Here is a 20,993-nt window from a genome sequence, read left to right on the forward strand (position 1 = left end):
AATGCTGAAATTAAAATCTTTAAAAGCAGCTAACAACTTTTCCCCAGCCCTCTGACTTGGTTTTGAAGCTCTGAGCCCAATTAATATTTTGATATATAGTATTTCAAAGGTTGAAGAGTGTTCTTTTCCTGTTGAAATAGTACATAATTGGCTCAACAGTATATATGTTTTGGACTGCATCAATACATTTATATTGAGAGTAAGATAAAAGATCTGATAGTCTCTTCTTCTCTCCCCCATGTAGTTGCTGATTTTTTGTGTCTGTGAAGCAGCAGAATTTTTAAAAGTCAAGGACATTCAGTTCATTGATATGCATTCACAGAATCAGTTCTTACTGGTTTTTAAACAAATTAATTCTTAATAATCTCTGCTTTTAGATACAGTAGTTGCACAATATAAGAAAAATAAGCTCTAAGAAAGTGCATACATTGAAACAAATATTTTCTTTTGACTGGAATTTACATCAACATCTGTTTTAAGTATTATTGCATATTTTACTTGACCTGTTATTTCTTTCAGTTGTACAGACTCGTAACACAGTGAGCAATGTAAGAAACTATCACGCTTCAGTAGGATCTAAATCTTAAATACAAACATTGAAACAAAAAGTATGGATACTAATGCAAACAGTGGATGCTGGCACACTAAGTGCAAAACTAAATACTTTTAACTTTTAAAACTCCTCAACAAGGTTTCTGTTGCAATTTTCCTAACTTCTTGCTATGGCTGTTGTGTTCTGAAGCTTGACAATTACTGTTATTTTTCTAATAATCTGCATTTTCTCTCTTTTATTCCATTTCACTGTTTGATTTTGTGCCCTAATGCTACTATTAACTCCAAAGGCCTTGATTAGCTTTGTAATTACAGTAACAGACTTTATAGTTGCACTATAGCTTTTCTCATATACATAGACCTTAGAAACAAAGAGGAGCTCCTCCAGCTTGTAGTAAATCTGTTGTTTTTCTAGGTTCTAGGTCAAGTTGCTCTGCCCCAATTTTGGAAAAGTGTCTGATCCCAGGGTATAGCTATTTCTCTCTGCCCACTGTTCTTGAATCTGGATAATATCCTCAACAAGAGCCTTCAATTAAGGTGGCACTGGTGCTTTTGAAGAGGTAAATCAGCTCCTGCAGCAACACTGCATGAATTCTTTTGTAATGGACTGCATCTTTCTAGTGACCTTCAAGTGAAAGGTTTTACAAGATGCATCTCACCCTTCCAAATAGGCAGCCTGAACTTGATTGGGAATTGCCAAAATTACAACCCAAAGAAGACTCACAGTACGATGTCTACTGTTGTCTCTGCTGATTCCACTGACTTTGCCTTAACAGGCTTAAGTGGGGGAGAAGAGTTTTTCTCTTCCTCCCCTTTCCTTTAAAACATGACAGAATATTAGGGTCAAGCAGTATGCCTATTATTGCTCTCTTTTGGAATTTCTTTGAACAAAGCAAGTTCCAGCTAAATGCCATGTAGAAATCAGTGGTGCCTCTTGAAGGAGGAAAGACTGCAGAGTAATGTAGGTTTGTCATTCTTCCTCTTCCCATTTCTTAAGACAGTCTGCTGCTACATCTGCCGGATTTCCATGGGAAGAGAGGAAGTGCTGTTCTGAGTAGAGGTTCATCCCTTTGTTCAAAGACTAAACATGTTTTTAGTGCTGGGAGGGAATTCAGATCCTTCATAGAGAAGGCATTTTAAAGATCAGAATTCAGCTCTAGAAAAGATTTTGTGACTCGGATGTTGCTCAAGTTGCTCTGAGGAAAACCTTCCACTTGCTTGGATTTTCAGGAATATTGCCCGTAAGCCGGGAAGCTCCGTGCCTTTGTGCTCTTTCTAAAGTTAGTCAGCTTTTCGATGTTACCAAGCGCAGCAGTGAAGCTGTGAGATGTGGAGGCCGTGTCTGTACTTGCAGTCACCTTGCCAAAACTGGGAGATGCTGCAAAATTGTGCATTGCTCAGCTGAACAAACAGCATTCTGCCAGTATGGCAAACATGTAAGGAAGGTAACATTGGAAAGGCCAGCTGGGTCAGATGGGGTTTTTTAGCCCTTTTCTGTAACGTGCCGTATGGCCCAGTGATTATTTCCCTGTATGCGAAGGTGGGAAATTGGTGATGCTTGATTTCATCAGATTCTTTTTTAGTCCTGTACTGCAGGCCTTCAGCTTGTATAGGGTTCTCCAGGGCTTGGAAGGGTAATTGTGTAAGGAAACATGTCTGTAGATCATCCTGAACCAGCTGTGTGTTGAGAGGCTGCTTGCTATTGCAGTTGATCCCATCCAATCAAGTGACCTGAATTTCCTTAGTAATTTGAAAGGAAAGGGCAATTCGCCAGCTGATGTTTTTATGGCTTCCAAAAGCAACAAAAACTTGTTGACTTCAACAGAGCTGCTAATAGAAGTCCCTTTCCTGACAGGACTGAGTTGCACTAGGAAGCTTTCTTGAGACATGATATTTAGCAGTGGATGTTGGCCTGCTCTGCTTAGTCAACTCATGTTCCCATGTTTTGTAACGAGGAGGAAACCTGGGCACATACCTTTATTTTTAATAGGGAGAATCAAGATAAAATATTCTATTTTCTTGGATACCCAAATAATGTGAATCAGCTCTGGTTTCTTAGGTGGGCTTCCAATGTAGTAGTGTCTTTATACTTGAAAATTAATCTAAAAATTAGTCAAAATCATATAACATATGAGAAGTGTCCTACAACTTCTTTTTATCCTCCCTTCTTAAACCAGTTCTGGAACTGGAAAGGACTGCTGCATTTGTCTAGAGAAAGACCTCTCTGAAACATAGTCAACAACTGTATTTAAAGTAACATTAACATCTGTCAGGATTTGCTTTGATAATTAAATATGTTTCAAAACCTGTAAGATTGGATTACTTTTGGGAAGCCTTCTTTTTGTTTCCTATTTTGAATTTTTTACTCTTTTCAGCATAGCAGTGCATGTTGTGTAGAGTTGTTAATCATACACATATTTGTGTATCATAAATTTGGAAGCAAAATAAAGGTGGGTTTTTTTGGTGGTGCTCATATGCATACACTTACTGAGGAAGGAGAGAATACTTTCCATAGAACTTTCACAGCAAGAGTTATTTGCACTGAAAAAACCCCAGAAATATAACCTAGTTCTAAGTTATTAAAAGGATGAGTTTATAATGGAAATGCCAAATCTTATTTTCACTTTCATAGCCAGGTCAGCTGTGTCTATCTGTAAATACACATATCTCTCCCAGCATTTAGCCCTTTTCTGGAAAGATAAAACAGAATCATTGTCACATTGTACCCATTAAAGTGAAAAACATTTAACATGTGTGTACACTGAAGGAGGGGACAGAACAGTGTACACTCCATATTGAAAGGTAAGTGAAATCACACTTTTTCATTTGCAAACGGGGAAGTTGCACAGTTTGATGGTATCTGGGAGTAAGGTTGAAGGAAACTGATAGTATAGGTGGAACCTGCACTGACAAGAGATGGTTTTACATTGAGAGGAAGATGCAGAAAAAGTAGGAATAAGAAAAAAACAAAGGAAAAAGGGATGAATTGTATTTGATAAGTTTTAAAAGCGTGAGATAAGTGGCAGTTGGATGTTCTGACCTGCTGCTAAGATTCATATGTTAATTCCCAGGCTCAGGGTTAATGCACAAATGATGGAGGGATAACAAACCTGTGAAGCATTTTCAGCATTCTTTTCCAATACTTAACAGCAATGACTTTTCAGCAAAAAGCAGCACTGTGCATTAAAACTGTGAGGAAAATTATGCTGGGGAAAAAGTTATAAGAACAAGCAAGCGTAAAAGAGAAAATGGGAAAATGCAATGAAAGTAAAGGAACAGAGATGCATGGGATTGTGTGAGTAGGACTGACCCTCGAGGTGCTGAGATGGTGGATGTGCAGTACACCTGACCAGGTGTGAGGGAGCTGTGGGACAGGAGGAGGTATGGTTGGTGTGTCTGCCTGCATGCAGTCAGCTTCTGTGCATCTGAGCTTGTGAGCCACTGCTGAATGCCAGCTCCACAGAAACCTGCTCACCTGGTAATCCTCAATAATACTTAACAGCATTCCTGCATTTAGGAAGTCACCTTAGCTTGGATGACGCAACTTTGTAGCCAGAGTTGTCTCTGTGGGTTCTCCTGTCGCTGCATGATGGCTAAGTTGGAGTGACAGGAGACTCAGTACAGGGAAAAATTCATTTGTTTAATAGCTCCCAGTTTGTTAACTTGAATACAAAGACTACTCATGCTCTGACTGTAACAGTCATTGCCAACAGGCTTGGTTATTCCTGCATGTGTAGCTTACTTTAATTTGTAGACAAAAGTGATCATCTGGATTTTTGAGAAAAAAAAATTCCTTTGAATAGCAACCAAATAACGTACTATTCTGCAGTTGTCATAAACTACAATAACTGGCCAAGGCATTATATTCCTTCAGCGTAATTTTGCTTTCACAGCGGTTACTGTGTTTATTCTTCTGTTATGTATGTGTTGTCTCTGGTATGAAAATTACTGGTAACTTTATATTTTATACTAGTGTAGCCTGTAACTTCTTTTAACTTGTGCAGTGCATACATATGTGTATATGTATATCCTTACTCTGTGTATATAGTTTAATATAAATATGCATTTGTATGTAGCATATACGACAGAGCTGTTCCGAGATGTCTTTTCCATGAAAATACGTTTGTTTTATATATTTAAGGCTAAATGTAAATACTTACTGTGGCAAAGCCGTCATCATATAGTTTTTCTAAGGCTTAAAACCCATTTTACTTTCAATTTTGATTTACCATATGTGATTGGCATTGTATGAGCAAGAGGAAAGACTTAACTGCAGCCAAATGGTGTTCATTCAAACAAGATGTAACCCAGTTTATCCATAGTTGAGTGTCTTGTGAATTGAAGATTGTGTTCTGCCAACAAAAGAATTTAAACAGGCTAAAAGAATAAATGCTTTGTACCACTCGTATTTGAAGACCAAACATTTAGGATAAATGTATAGTAGGACTCTTTTGCTTGTTATAATTGCTGCACAATCTTAACTCTGCCTTTCTTCTCAGTATTTTTATGTGTTCACATTTGAAACTTGATTGCCCACCTGCAGGTAGTTACGAGTGAAAACAAAAAATAAACCAGACCTGAAGAGTTAAATTAGCACATTAACTTTTTTGTTCAGAAAGTCTCCTGTCCTTACAAATATTGACTTCCTGCTATGACAGAGAAATTGAGGATACCTGAAGCTGGATGACATTTGAGTCAAGGTCACATGAGACAGAAGTGGAAATGGATCTCATAAACTCTTGCTCTGTCCTTCACTGCGAGATTATCCTTCTTCATTTGCAAAATTGTCTTCGTAGAGATACTGTTATCTGATGGTTTTATGAGAGGATTAAATTAGATCTTAAATTTCCTATAGCATGAACATACATGTATTGTTCAATCTACAAATCTCTTTAAGATAAAAACCTGCAAAACAGTATAAATGTTGACTGCTATGTGGGGCTGTTCATCACTAAATAATCATGAGTGTTTATTCACTGTAATGCAGATCATTCTACATCACAGTCTTTTGCTTACTAAAGTGAAGTATAATTTAAGGGATAATGTAACGTTTTTGATAAGAAACTAGAATAGAGCTGCTGGATCTAATTTTAGACTTAGAAACATTTAAATAAAATTCTTTGATGGAAATTTTGTTGAAAGAAAGTCAACAAAAGCTAAAACTCTTAATCTGGTGCTGGACTGTTCCAAGGAGTTGAGAATGTTCCTGGAAATGGCCCTGGTTCTGAGCTTCATAAGCAGTATAATTTAGGGGAGGCCCCCAAAACCAAATCTTGATTATATTTCAGTTAAAATACATACCAAAACAAAAAATTGTGTGTGATACTGGTTTTCATTGTTATAGTTTAGCATATTGGCTATGCTGAAACCTTTCTAAAATGAATAAAAACACCTACTTCCTAAGCTTCCATTGCACTTGTGTTTCCTATTTCTTTTTTCCCATTTATGTCTTGTTACAGCTTTGTTGTTGTTTCATAAACCTGTTCCATGACTATTTTCTTTGGAGCTTCCTCTCCCTTCTTACCACAATACATTTAATTGACTGTATTTCTTCTCTTCTCAGTGTTTTATTTGCTCCATGTTGCCTTATGTGTTGAGGTTTTTTCACTTTGTCATTGCTTTTGTTTTCCTACTTCCCATCAGATTTCCTCTTCTTTGGTCTTCAAGCTGGGAGATACATGCTGATGACTGTTCATAGCTGCATTAAGCTATGAGAACCCACTGCTTTCCAACATCTTTTCATTACAGACTGTTATTGTCAGCCTTGAGAGTAGCCCAAGAAAGCCAAGAGCACTATTAAGAAGGAAGATTTTTAACAAAATACAAAAAGTTCAGAACTCCTTCACTTTATCTCAACATTAAACCTCAGCTTGTAGACATTTTGGCTTCTGCTCTCTCTGGTCAGCTGGCTCCCTTTGGAATCCTAACGTTCCCTTATGGATAAGAGCATTCCCTTTCCCAGCAGGGGCCAGCTCAGGAGCCTGAGTTCCCTTCAGCTGTTCTGAGCTCTGCTGCTGTAACTCCACCATCCAGCACACCTGCAGTGGTCAGGGTTGAGTGAGTGTATACCTGTACAGACCTCTGTACACGTGTATATCTGTACATATGGATCTATTTTTCTTCTGGTCCAGTTTTTTGTGTTCAATTCAGGAGACTTTTAAAATCTGTTTATGTGAACTGGTTTTGAGTATTAGCGACTTGTTTTCAGGAGATAAGTTACAATCTATTGAAAGTCATGGAAATGGAAATACAGAAAAACTTGAACATATCAGGGTACATAAGAGGTCTCTCAGCACAGAGAGAGAGAAGGGAGTAGTACTAGAAAGCCAGCCTGCCACCCTAGATCCAGATTTAGGGCATCTGTCAAGAGCAGGGAGCTTTTAAGTCAAGAGAGGAAAATGAATCCAACACTTTCATTCTCAAGTCACAAAGCTGTTGTCACTCTTTTAATGCACTAGATGTGGTCAACCAAGCAGTGTTCACCTCAGAGGACTTCCCAGCCTACTGAAATCATATGGTCACCTTGAGCATAAAAACAAACTTTAAATAAGATTCAACAAAGTCTTCCAAAATACCATTTTACAATGTAACTCCTCAAGAAAAAAGGTACCAAGAAATGACTCTACAAAACAGTGTTTTTCCCATGGCTGAAGAGACTCTTTTATCCATTTCATGACATGAAATGAGAAGACCTCTTCCATATCGTCATTCTGAGGAAAGACAAGCTTTGGAAAGTCTTCAAAATATTTACATTTGAGGCATATTTATCCAGATTCTAAAGGAAATTTGAATGACATGTAGATTGTAAAATCTCTGTATAAATCTGGACCTTAGTATATACTATATTTGTGAACAAAAAAATTCATTATATTTATCTTGCTTTTCTGTAAAACCCCAAAGATGTACTACTACATCTACTCTCCATATCAGCAGATAAGTAAGCAGAAAGACTTAAGTAGATCTATTATATTAGGATATTGTCAGAGAAAAAAATTACAAGAGTATGTAAATTCTTTCAGCATGTTTCCAGCTACAATTGTAGATTTTCAAAATAAAATTAAAAAAAAAAAGCCAAAACCAAAAAACCTCTCCGAAATCCATCTCCAAGAGCAGTACCAGCTGTCACTGTAAGTGCAGAAAAATACTGAGGTCACGTCCATGGTAGTGATTCTTAGAAATTCTAGGCTAAGACTGATTAATCAGAATTAACAAACTTTGCATTTAATACCAAGAGATCTACCATGACAACTGGGTAAGGTCATTGCTACCAAAGGAATAGTGGAAGAATCTCATATAGGAAATTTAAAGTGCACATAGTATTTCAATGCCTTTTTAGGTTCTTTTCTAACTGAGTGTAGTTAAACATGTAAGTTAAACTCAGTACTGGTATGTTGGTATATGCCTCAATATAATAGGTGCTGTCAAGAGGATTTGAGAGTAGCTTACATAGCTGAATTTTTTCCTATTTATGAAGTATTAAACAATAATACTTTGTTTTTTTGGCTGTTCTAAGATGAGGAAGCGGTTGAGTGTGGTAGGTGCATTTTTCTTCTTCGATTTAACTTTTCTTTCTTAAGTTATATTTTCACTCCATTTAATGATTTCCTTTCCTATTTTTCCTTTGTGCTTCTCAGAGGAAATTGAAGGTACATGTACAAAAGTTTCCCTGCATAGCCCAATAATTTTATTTAGAGAACATATGTTTAGAATTAAATTGAATATAGTCCAGTGTTTCTAAGAGATGTTATACATATAATGCTTTTATATTGCCACCAAGTACATTGAATCATCTTTTTAAGTAGATAAAAATATCAGAATATTCCTGGTTGCTTCATGTAATAATCAGTAATTTGAACTATTGTTTAAACTGCTTTCTCTCTCTTGAACTTCTGCAAGATATGCATAGAAAAATAGTATGATTAAATAATATTAGCAACACTTGGGTGGGCTGGGATGAAAAGAGGTGGTTCTGATTTAATTACGTGGCCATTGAGAGGTCTTGCATTTCTAATTAATACTGACAAACTGTTTCTCTGAGATGGTAGAAAGCTCGTCTATGTGGTATCATCGTTACTGTCTTCCCTAGGAGTGTAGCTGGTTACTGTTGTGCTTGCAGCATATGTTAAAGTAATAGCAGCTGATCTCTTTTTTTTTTTTTTTTACTTAAGAGGCTTTTGTTTATAAAGGCATTAGAAATTGTAGCTCATATTTTTGATCAAAGGGCCTCTGGCATGTAAAAATATACATTATAGCTATTTTATATCAAATGAGAGGATGTGTTTTTGATCAAAAACCTTTCTGTCTAATCCAGTGAGCCAAAACTTAAAGCTAAAGTCTGATAATGTATAATTTACAAAAAAGCTTGATTTACATCAGATCGTTTTGCTTTCTTTCAAGTGGCATATTTTCTATTAACTGATAAAATGTGAATAATACAGTGTTAGAATCCTTTTTAGAATGTTTGTTGTCATCACAACTTTTACTTGAGAAGGTAAAAAGATCAGTGTGCATGCTGCAAAATCCAAGAATATTTCCAGCTGAAATATAAAACAATAAATATTGTTTTATGTTTTTAAGAAAATGGCTTATTGAAGGCTTTTTAATGCTATGCTTTGTACAGTTGTCATTTTTAAAGTAATTTCTTCTGTATTTTTTGCTGGGCTTCTAACTATTCTGCTTTATTTCTTGGCTCTTATTCTGTATGCTTTTACCCTTCGTCCAGAAGATGCTGAATGTGCTGGTCACAACAGTGGATCCTATCTAGGTGAGCAGTTGGTTACAAAAGACAATTTTGTTCCTTTCTTTCAGCTTCTTTTCCCTGGAACTACTGTGTCCACTTTGCTTTAGGGGGTAATCTGCATACAAAGGTCCTTACTCTGCATGAAAAATGCATGAATATTAAGGTTTTAAACATGGCTCATTGGATTTGACATAAAGGGTTTATGTAGTGTATGCCTTTATCTGGTTAAACATAGGATACTAAAATACTGGTTTGATTTTAAAGTCAAAATAAATATATAAATTTGGGGAAAATATTTACTCTTAAAGTACCTCAAGCAAGCAATGTGTTTAATAAAACAAAAAGGTTACTGTATCATGAAAAGTCTGAGTTATTCTTAAAAGATTCTTTCAAGGTTTTATTCAAGTTTTGCTTACACATTTTTTCTTTGTACATGTATATCTAACCATTTTGGGAGGATTCAGTGAGACTACAGAGCAATTTGCAGGCATCAGTTCATTTTCCACATTACAAAATACAATGTCATAATAACTCAATAGCTTAAATTTAGTTTTAAAACTGAGCTCTATGTATCATTGCGGGGAGCAGGGAAGAGGAAGGGAACAAGTCCATTGGCTTCAGCTTCAAGATTCCAAATTTCAAACAACAGTAACATTTAAAAAGGTGAATGTTCCATGATATGTTTCAGCTTTTTAATTTGTGCCATTTTAAAAGCTATGTAAAAATATTTTAGTTGAAACTGTCCAGAATTCCTGCCAGCTGAAGGCTGGCTGGAGCAGATTTTGTGGCAAACAGCCCTTTTCCCAAGACTTTCATCCTCCTACTACAAGAGGAGTGGGAAGAAACTTGTCAGAGTACTTTAGTACATCCAAGCCACTGGGCTCACTGAGACAGCCTAGACCAGAAGTGTAAATTAGAGATGGTTTTCATATTGCACTTCAGTGGTTTTAAATGTGGTATATAAAAAAACATCAGGCACATACAAACCATATCATTGAAAGAACTTTAACCTTTCCACAAAACCTGTGTGGTATAATTTCATCACATGTTTGTGGAACTCATGGTTATCTCATCAGGCTGAAAATAAACTTCTTACCTTTGTTAATTAATCAACTAAATTAATGTTGAATTGTAATTCTATTGAGATATTGAGTTTGTTTGGAAAATGATACTTTGAATGTGATTGCAAATGAATTACATTTTCCTTATCAAATCATTTCTTTGAAACAAGAAAGACATCTCCCCGTCTTTTCTTCCTGTATGCAAATACAGATTTCATGAATTCTTAGGATAAGACTATACATGAGTTTGCAATCAGATCTTAGTGGGCTGCTGCTTTATTTGAGAATGAAGGTATCAAAACAGAATCCATCTTTTCATGGTGCTCTAGCCTTTTTCAGTGAAACATTTTGGTCTACTCTTACCAAAAAGACCTAGTCATCTAGGAAGGAGGTGTCTTGAGGAAGAAGCTACTATTGTCCTACATGCAAACAACAAAAAATCAAGATGGGGTGTAGTTCACTTAGGCAAAACTTTACAGAAAGTATTGGAGAATTGCTGTACAGTTCTGGCAGTGATTCCTCTCTTGAGAGCTTTCCTATCGTGATGTGCTGCCATCAGTACAGGGATGGTACCTTCAGCCTTCTCATGCTGAGGATGTGCTGTTGGAAGTGAGATGTCGGAGAGTTAGAAGACATGAAAACTAATGTTATGACCAGTTTTGGGGTAAGGACACAAATATATTCACTGGTTGTGAAAAAGTAGTTATTTAGTTTAGAAATCAGAGATTCCTTGGAGCTCTTCACTAAGAATTGTTCATTAAAAATTATTGTATCTTCAGATCAGGCAGGTAGGCTTTTGAGAGCTGATGTTACCATTCTTTTCCATATGGTAACAGGACACAGTGATTTGTAATTCAAACTGTCTCATGCACTCCATTGTCATCTTAATTCACAAATCATTAGGAGCCCAATCCTATCCAGACATATTTAGAGTTACTTTTCTCTTAAATAATTTTTCGGTTGTATTTTCTTAAAGAACAAACTGCTGTGGAATAACTTTCTGGGCTGGACAAATTCAACTGCTGGAAGTGCAATAATATGAAAAAACTTGCTAATCAGCTGCAGAGAGGACATAGAACTCTTACTTATGTGCCGTGCAAGGTTTAAAACTTGGATAGTCTATAAGGTAAAGGCGTCCTAGGCAAAGACACTTGTCAAACTTTCTGTTAGGTAACAGGAGCCAATACCATATCTAACTGCTGCAGTCCATCTTCCTGCTTAGGAAGGCCTCTTTCTTTTCCACTAATCTGAGAATATATTCCTTCAATCCCAAGGGTAGTGGAGGCCTTCAAAGATATATTTTTCCCCTGCCTGTTGCTTTTTGGGAGAGTGGAAAAACAAACACGATTCTTGAAAACAACTTACTGGGAATGTCCACCTGAATGTTTCTGAATGTGTATGCTCTTGAAACATGATAGGCACTTACAGCACTCCTGGATTACTAAGAAACTAACAATTTCTAGGCAAATCTCATCATTATTACAACATAAAGCCTTGATTAAACATACTGCACTGAAAACAAAACCTTAAACAGTGTCGCTGAAGGGCTTGAATCAGAACCACAAGTTCAGGGTGTTTTAGTGACATCTGAGAAACTGTCTATTTGTTGTAACCAGTTACAAGAGCAAGGTAAATTGAATTACTGATGAGGGAGTTGACCTTGGATGGTTAGTGTGAGGTAAGCTAAGTATGGTAAATCATTCATATCTCAAAATTCTAAAATCAGTAGCTTCCTAAAAGCCAGAATAACTGAGTCATGTTTCATGCTGCTCTTGATAGTATGTAATCAAATCAAGTGAGCTGCAATAATTCTAATATCAATTAATGAATTTTCAGTTGATCTTGTGGCTCGTTAGGGGTTCAGGGCTCTGTATATAGATATATATAGGTAGATATATAGATATAGAGATATATAGACATAGATATAGAGATAGAGATAGAGATAGATATAGATAGAGATAGATATAGATATAGATAGAGATAGAGATAGATGACTCTGTCATTTCAGTCTGTGAACCAGGTTATTCTGTGAAGATAGGACCTTCTCAGCAAGCGTGTGTGCTTTAGGCACATATGAGGTGGTCATGAAGACTAAAAGAGACAATGTTCAGAAAACAAAATGTCTTTACCATTTGGAGTCCAGATCTGTTATGTCCGAGGTTATGCTGCTTTGAATTTGAACCCTCTCCTCTAAAGGGACTAGGATAAATTTAATGATTTTTCACCAAATTCTAATATTTAAGTCACAGTATAGTATCGTATGTTTCTGCTGTAATTTCCTGAGGAATTGCTGGGGAGAATGTTAGGAGTTTGTCTTTGCCAAGCTTAAATTCTAGTTACATTACTTGAACCTTTATGAACATACAGTAAATATAGATGAATATCATCTGTTTACTATTCTCAATTTCGCCTTAAAACTCCAGACATAATCTAAATTTTTATTAACCCTGTCTAAATGTGCAAGCTGGGAATCAGTCCAGAAGCAAACAGAGTAAGAAGTCTGCTCTGTGTTTGTGCAGTTCCTGTGTAACAATAGAAATACTCAGTATACGAGCCAGTATAAAAAAATCCCAATATTTTGGGGGAAAAAAAAATCCAGAAATATCTAGTAAAAATACTGTGTTCATACAAACCTAGATAATGACCATTGTACCAAACTTACATTTGTAAGTAATATGAATACAAAAGGTGCTCATAAATGCATTTACAATTAAATAGCATTTGTTTGCTCTAAATTATGTAAGATTAAATTCAGTGAAGAATAGATGTAATTTGAACATGTACTGAAGCACTTTAATGAATGAAAATTAACAAAAGCATGTGTGCTTTATAGCATTCTGGAGCTTTACTTGTGAATTTATGAACTATAGGTGAATTTATATTATATTATTTCCTGTTAGTGTAATTTCTCTGATTTTGAGAAATTACCTTTCTACTTTGATGAATATATTTGGATTTAAATTTGCACAACATAGTTGCAATCTACTTCTTCAGAATTATGTAATTAAATATAAATAACTACTGTGTTTTGCATCAGAATTGTTTTAAAATACTGTAAGGGAAACAGGTTCACACATTGCCTGTTTTCAGTTTGGTTTTCCATGTGAGGCCCAAGTGGATTTCTCCATGTAAGTGTAAGGATGTTGTTTTAAGATGACCAAATGTATGCTGTTAGTGGTTAAAAGAATAATCACACTTTTCTGCTAGAGTTTTTTTATTTCCTTCTTAGAGATCTACATGGTTTCTCTTGGATTGTTGTTGGCCCTTAATTAAGTTTATTAGCAATGATTTTTGATTTTTATTTTATGTTGAGAAGTGTTACAAGTTTTGAAGAGTAGTTTGAGAACATTTGTTCTTAATATTTTCCTTCCAGAGGCTGCTCTTATTTCACCAAATCTGTTACATTCCAGCAGTAGTTTAGGGCTTTGCATGTTCAGTAAGGTTCTAGTCATGTAGCTGTAACCAGTGAGCTGGTGTGAGCTTCTCAATGTCCAGAATACTCTGTCGCTTTAGTGACAGAATTTTCCCCTTTTATTTTATAGTCTGCATACTTGGCAGCTAAGGTTAATCTCTGCTGATATCCATATTCCTCAGACAGTGTAGCCTGCAGCTCCTTCCATATTCGTCAATGCTTATATTATCAAATGTTCCGGGCAAGCAATGCTTTTTCCTTTTGTTCTCTATAGAAAGTTACTTTTAAGATAAATCATTTTATAGAAATATTATTTTTAGTATTGCATATCAGTATTGGTGTTGGTTTCCTGTAGTAATTTTCACTATATTTTTAATGATGCTCTGTTGTTCATTTAAATATATGAAGTTTATTTTTCATCTTTTCTGAACTGTAAAATATGCAAACATTATCAGAATATTTTTTGCCTTTTCATAAATGCTTTTATTCTTGCAAATACAATATTGTTTCAGTTCAACTTAATATTTTTGTGCCGTCATAGTTGCCCAACATAGAATGCAATTATAAATGCAGACATTCAGTAGAAAATATTTATTAACAGTTCTTTACAAAATAGCTTCTGAAGGTCACAGTAAAGTTAAGCCACATATGAGAGGACATATAATGGCAGCTGTGAGAGAGGAAGAATCATGTTTCCAGGAATGCTGCAGCAGTGTCATAAAAGTGTTGGATGTATTTGAAACAGTCTCACCCTTTCTCTCCAAATTGTACATTTTCCTTGTTTTTGAATGCTCCTTAAAAGCAAGCTTTCTTGGGTCTCTATATGGGGCTGATTAGATGGGCTTTGAGGAACAGTTAAAAACAACTTTCAAATTGGCAATAGTCATAAAGTGGTGAAACAATCAGCATATCACAGGTTTTTAATAGTCAATAGTTTTACAGAGCATCTTCACCAGCACCCTACAGAGAAGTCATCCGTACTGGACATCTGCTTTTTTATCTCTGTCTCACGTTTGTTCTTTTTAATTAATATAATAGCTCTTCTGTAATGTCGAAGTCCTAGTTGAACTTGTTGTTGAACCTTCTTAATATACAGGACAATATTACTATTTTCATTAGAACAATAAGTTCAGTCACTGAAATATCAAATGTTTTATTCAAGGAAGCCCATGTTATCCACAGGAATAATGTCACCTGAGTCTTTGTGATGCTTTCTCTGCAGCCTGTAAAAGTGACAAGGGAAAGATCAGCCTGAAGACAGCACTGAAAGATTTTCTCCTTTCTGAAGGAATGAAAGGAATGAAAATTCTTAAATAACTGACCACCTGGCAGTTTGGTGATGAAATCTGAATAAATTGGATGGAGAAAAGAGGAACAAGTTACAAATGGCCTTACTAAAACCTAACAGTGGGGACTGAATTGATATGAAAATTTTGCAGAAAAAATATTTTTGCTAAAGATTGCAAAGTTCAACATGTAAGCAGAGGTTGAGAAGCTGTTGGTAATGGCATTTGAGAAAGCTGCTCAGGGGCACAGAACTCTTGGTATTTGTAAGGCCGACACCAAACTGTAATGGAGACCATTGATTTATCTTCATTTGATCTTACTTTTTACCTTTTCCAGATATGCGGATTCTGGGTTTTGTGACAAAGCTCTTTATTTTGTTAGCCATTTAGCAGTCAATGGTGAGGAGTTATTCTGTATTTTTCTCTTTTTTTTTTTTTTTTGTTTCTCCATAAAGTGATTATATACTTCATAGAAAAGGAGGGGGGAAAACCACAGCAAAAAACCTAGAATATTTTTTTTTTTTTTTTAATCTGGAGCATTTTAGATGAGGCCTCGGGAAACTTATAACTCACTTCATGTGTCTGTATTGCAAAAGTTACTTTTAATCTTTCTTTATATAACTGTCTATGAAGTTAGGTATAGTAATGAGCAAGAGAACATCCTTGTGTTATGATGGACTTCACTCTAGGGCAGGCAAGATCTCCCAGGCCCTACTATGGGTGTGTAAGCTCTCCAACAGGGCATTTCTAAATCTGACTACAGTTACTTCAGTGTTTGTGTTCTTTGAATAATAAAATAACGTAACTCATTTTATTTCATTACATTTTTATGTCTCATATTTTAATCCCTTTTCTATGCCAGCCCATCTCCTACTTAGTCTAGACCACACCATACCTCCTAAAAATGCCATCAGCCCTTTCCATGGATGGAATTTTCATCAGTTTGCATTTTACTTATATATATTGTTATATTTTGAATATGAATGGATTGACATCAAAGAAATTTTTCTTCACTTTTTGTGTGTATGCATGTGTTGAAGATTCCGTAGGTATAGGGGCTCACATCAATTAAATAACTTGGTTAACATCCTCTGTGACCCAGGTCCTATGACAATTTATGCTGAGTGGAACTGTGTGAGAAATGATAAGCCTGTGACTAAGCCTTGTAGCATTTCTCTTCAGATCTGGTTCTAAATATTTGCAAAATTGAGTCTTTAACTTACCAGATTACTACCTTTGAAGAAGAAATCATAATATGATTACTTCTCAAACACCTAAACATAAGTGTTATTACAAGTTTGTGAAAACATGTTGCTGAAAATCTGGGGTCACCAAACACGTGTTTACTGTCTATGAAATGTTTTGGGAAACAAAACAAACTTTCTCACTATTTAAAGTATAGTTTGTGTTTTAATCCATTCCTGCCAGGTAGGGAAATCAGCTTTGCAGTCCTTTACAGTCGTTCCTCTAGTTCCTTCTAGGATAAAAATGGTGCCATAGAGATACTAGTAAAATATAATGTAATGCAATGTAAAGGATTTATTTGAAAAATCTAAGGTAATCATTAACAGAAGAGTAAGTTAGTTTTTAACATATAGTGTAAAAGATGGTGATGCCTTGTAAATGCAGATTTAATAGCAATATTAACTTTTAATTTCATAATATGAGTACTGTATTGTCTAAGATGTTCCTAGTGTTTTGGAATTTGACTAAGAGTGTTAGGGTTTACTTATAAACATATTTAGGAAATGTTTTGTGCACTTTTTTATATACTATCAGCATGGAACTAAGGACAACAGAATTGTTCAAGGAGTTAATTCTCATTAACCCTTTCAACCACCAGATGTGCTTCTATCATATATTTTATTTGATGTCTGTGTGCCATGGTGACTTAATAGACTTGCATTATGTGTAGTATGAATCTAGATTGCTTGAATTTTCTTGTGTATATATACTATTTTACAAGATACTCAAATCATCTAAATTATCTAAATACGTTTACAAATTATTGCAATTATATTTTACAGTTATGCTTTTATTGGTAATTTTAATTTTACAGTTTAAATAGGTACCCTATATAGTTTAAAAACATGGGAAATGTTATTCTAATAACCTGGCATATTAAACATATAATATATTTTTTATTCCATGCTCCAGTCCTTGAATGTTTGGAAGAGACTGTTTTCAAATGTTTTGAGAAGACTTATTTTCTTACTTTGAAAAAACCCTGTTCTTGTTGCAGCTGGTTTTAGAAGAAGCTTTCGTCTTAGCAGAAAAGATAAAAAAACAAACAAGTCTATGTATGAGTGCAAGAAGAGTGATCAGTACGATACAGCAGATATCCCAACCTATGAAGAAGTTGCAAAATATAGACGACAACCTAATGACAAATACAGACTTGTTGTTTTGGTTGGTAAGTTGTTTTCTTTATTTTTGACCTGGTAAAACAGAGGACTGACAACTGGTGCAATACTTACCACAGGGTCATTTAGATTGGAAGGGATCTCAGGAGGTCACCTGGTCCAACCTCCCACTCAACAGGATTAACACTAAATTCGGAGCAATTAGTTGGTGGCAACAACTTTGGGAACCTGCCTTCCCATCATGTCTTCTCTTGTCTTCCCACCTCACACCTCAGTAAAGAGGTGGCCTCCATCTTTTCAGAGGGTATTAGAAGGGTGCTGGTGGGTTCCCGTAAGACATCTCTTTTCCAAGCTGGACAAGCCCAATTCCCTCAGCCTGTCTTTCATGTTATGTGCTTCAGCTCCTGACCATCTTGGAGGCCCTCTGATTTCTTTGATCCAGTTTATCAACAAGGTTGTAGTGCAGGGCTCACTGTGGACAGAGTATTCCTCGTGGGATCTAACAAATGCTGAGTAAAGGGGAAGAATCATTTCCCTCTATCTGCAGACTTGGCTCTTGCTGATACAGCCCAGTCTCCTGTTGGCCTTCATTGCCACCAGTGAGTGCTGTGGATCCATGCTTAGCTTGCTGCACACCTGGACCCCCAAGTCCTTGTCATCCAGCCAGTCAGTCCCCAGCCTGTACTGCAGGACTGTGTATTTGTCCTCACCAAATTTCACAAAGTTCTGCCAGCCCATGCCTGTAGCATATCAAGGTACATCTGAATGGAAGCCCTGCCCTGGAGCAAGAAATTTGCATCACCCATCCTGGTATCGGAAACTTTGTAAGGGCCCATTCTGGCCTTGGTACAGATATGAAACACAGTATGTCTCAGGGTAGACACCCAAGGAACCCCTCTTGTAATGAGTAGTAGAGTACACACCAATAACCCCTTCCATTTGAACATGACCCACTTTTTCACTTGTCTAGTAGTCCACCTTTCTAGACAGGATGTCCCAACATGCACATAAGGATGCTTTAGGAGACTGTGCTACACCAAAGGGAGATGACATTAAAATACAGTTACCATGGTTACTAGTCTGAATGCACCAGTCAAGCTGTACTAAAACCCAAAAGAATTAGGTTGGTGTTATACTCTTAGAGATCAATCAATGTATCTATGGGGAAAAAAACCAAGATAAATACCTGAGGTATTGTTATTCTGACAATAAAAATGAAAAGAAACATAACCACTTATTGTGTTAGAATAAGTAAATAGGCCAGTAGTAAGAAAGGTGGATGCAAGGTAGACCTCTCTAGGCCAAGAAGGAATGTAAGCATCATTGCACGAGACTCAACATGTCATCCTTAGTCAGCTTTCCATGTCACTGCCATGTCTTCCTCACAGCATTTCTTATCTAATGAAAATGCATTGCTTCAGCCTCCTAAAAAGAGAGAAATTACATTATCTTAAGATTTTCAAAGGTAACAATCAGAGTACCAGTGAGTAATGTCTCATTGTTAATTGTTTCTTTGGGCAGTAGTACATAGGCTGATGCTTCATTAGTAAAGTTTCCTCCATTCTGAAAGCATCAGAGAAGAGAAGTATGACCCTCTATTCAGGACTGGTAGGAACTGTTGAGTTCCTATGTTTTTGTATTGCTCATATCCAAGGGAACATTAAATTTAGTTTTTAATAAACAATTTTGTCACTCTCCAGCACTAAAAATCAGCCACCTACTAGTGTGATCACTGTGAAATTGTGGGCTATATACAACAAGTAATAACATGGTTGAGTTGATTTTACAGTTACATCAACAGAGTGTAGTGCAAAAGTGTGATAAGTAGACTTCTTATAACAAATTGCATATGTCTGATCTAAGGAATGCTTAGAGATTCCGTTTGATTTTTGTTGTAATAAATCAAATGAAGAAAGTGTGCTTTTTCAGTAACAAAAGCAATTCAGAAATTTATTGCAGACTTCAGTAATTCTAATGTTTTTCTCTGGATATTAAGAGCAGCTTTAGTCTGGCCAATACCATAAAAATGTCTTGGGCAAAATGTGGAAAAACTAGCAGAGCTAAGCAATACAGGTATAGTAAAAGCGAACCTATTTAAAAAGCTTTCTGTGTGCCAGTAGCAGCATTCAATATAATCCATCAAATATAATTTGGATAGTAGTACCAGGAAACAAAGGGACAGATAATTAATTTATAGCTGTAATTGGTGGGGGCACTAAATGTCTGTTGTGTTATGCTAGGTCTGAATGTATAATTTACTGTTTAAAAGGGGGTTTTTAGATTTTGGTTTACCCTTTTTTAAGGGGAGCGATTTTGACAACTTTGAAACGAAAATTTTGCTTCATTTTGAATTTGTCTAGTCTAATTTGAAGAACATGAATTGCACACACAGTAATTTTTAGTGCCCTGTAGTGTGATATATGCTATACTCAGGTTCAGCTCAATGTACTAGTTTGTCAAGATTTTACCTTGTCTGTTAATGTAAGTTCATGAATAAAGCCCTGCATATCCTTGGGGCTAAAATAATACCATCTGAAGCAGTAATGATGCAGACACTTCTGCTGTGCTTTTAGTTGTTATGAATGTGATGAGTCTGCTAAAACCAAAATTGTTCAATATTATGCCACCTATTGTCTTCTTGCAGAGTGGCTTGCAGAGTCATAATTGATCTACAGCAGTAGATCAGGAGAATGGCCTACCATGGCCATGCTGCTTGCAGTGAACTAACTGGACAGTTCAGAAAGAGACCTAGAATTGCTATCTGCATTCAGCCTTCCTGGCCAAAGGCATGGGAAGGTCAGCAAGGCTCAGGAATGAATACCTAGGATGTAAGCTAGAGCCTAGCCTTGCCCAGGAGAATGCCGGTATGAACTCACTGATCCTACTTCAGAGAACAGCAGATCTCAAAGTACACTCCCACTGCTAGTTAGAATGTACTGAAGCAAAATAAGGAGGTTCTCCTTTCCTACCACATATCTCATTGAGCTGCAGTTGGACCAGCATGCACAGTCGCTGCATTATAGTGTACTAGGACTGAGCCACAGAACCTCTCTCAAGGCATATTTCCTGCAGGGTCCTTATGATCCCAGCAGTGATATTGTCACCTCACTCCCAAAATCTTCTCTGAAAGACCACTTTCTTTTTCTTTTCTTTCAAACAGACTTCTAGGAGCTCATTATGTATCTATGGGTGAAGATCAAACAGCTTTTTCAGTTTTCTTCAGACATGTCTGAGTGGTACAAAAGCTAGTGCAAGTTTTAATGATTGGTGGTTTAATTCTGAAAATGTCCCTCAATAAAGTGAGGTGGGCACTACAGTCCACTTGCAGGATTCGACCATTACTTACTTAGCTTGCATGACTCAGCATGCAACAGCAAACAATATAAGGCTTCCTTTAAAAAAGTAAACAAAGTATCTCTAAATCTGTCACCAAAGCTGTAAATATTGCTGCCTGGGGTGATTTATAGTAAACCAAAACTACACTAAAGTCATGGATCCCACATGCCTGACATTTGACTATAAGAATCTGGATTGTCCTTTTCAATCCTGCCACTTCATTCTCTTTTTGAGTTCAAATTG

At 36.2% G+C, this 20,993-nt stretch overlaps 1 protein-coding gene across 8 annotated transcripts in view; it reads left to right on the forward strand.

The window, feature by feature from the left end:
• The window catches only part of MPP7 (membrane palmitoylated protein 7), a 149,466-nt gene that overhangs the window by 116,708 nt on the left and 11,765 nt on the right, over positions 1–20,993 (forward strand). For 4 of the 8 annotated variants that reach the window (XM_017820287.1, XM_017820295.1, XM_017820288.1 and 1 more), the window contains 4 exons: positions 8,066–8,086; positions 8,187–8,198; positions 9,275–9,316; positions 17,294–17,464. In XM_017820287.1, coding sequence (XP_017675776.1) covers positions 8,066–8,086; positions 8,187–8,198; positions 9,275–9,316; positions 17,294–17,464 — 246 coding nt within the window. The remainder of the gene's footprint in view (positions 1–8,065; positions 8,087–8,186; positions 8,199–9,274; positions 9,317–17,293; positions 17,465–20,993) is intronic. The other 4 variants (XM_017820290.1, XM_017820292.1, XM_017820293.1 and 1 more) reach the window with 4 other exon arrangements.

Source organism: Lepidothrix coronata, unplaced genomic scaffold, assembly GCF_001604755.1.
Source record: "Lepidothrix coronata isolate B3197 unplaced genomic scaffold, Lepidothrix_coronata-1.0 Scaffold80, whole genome shotgun sequence".
NCBI lineage: Eukaryota > Metazoa > Chordata > Aves > Passeriformes > Pipridae > Lepidothrix > Lepidothrix coronata.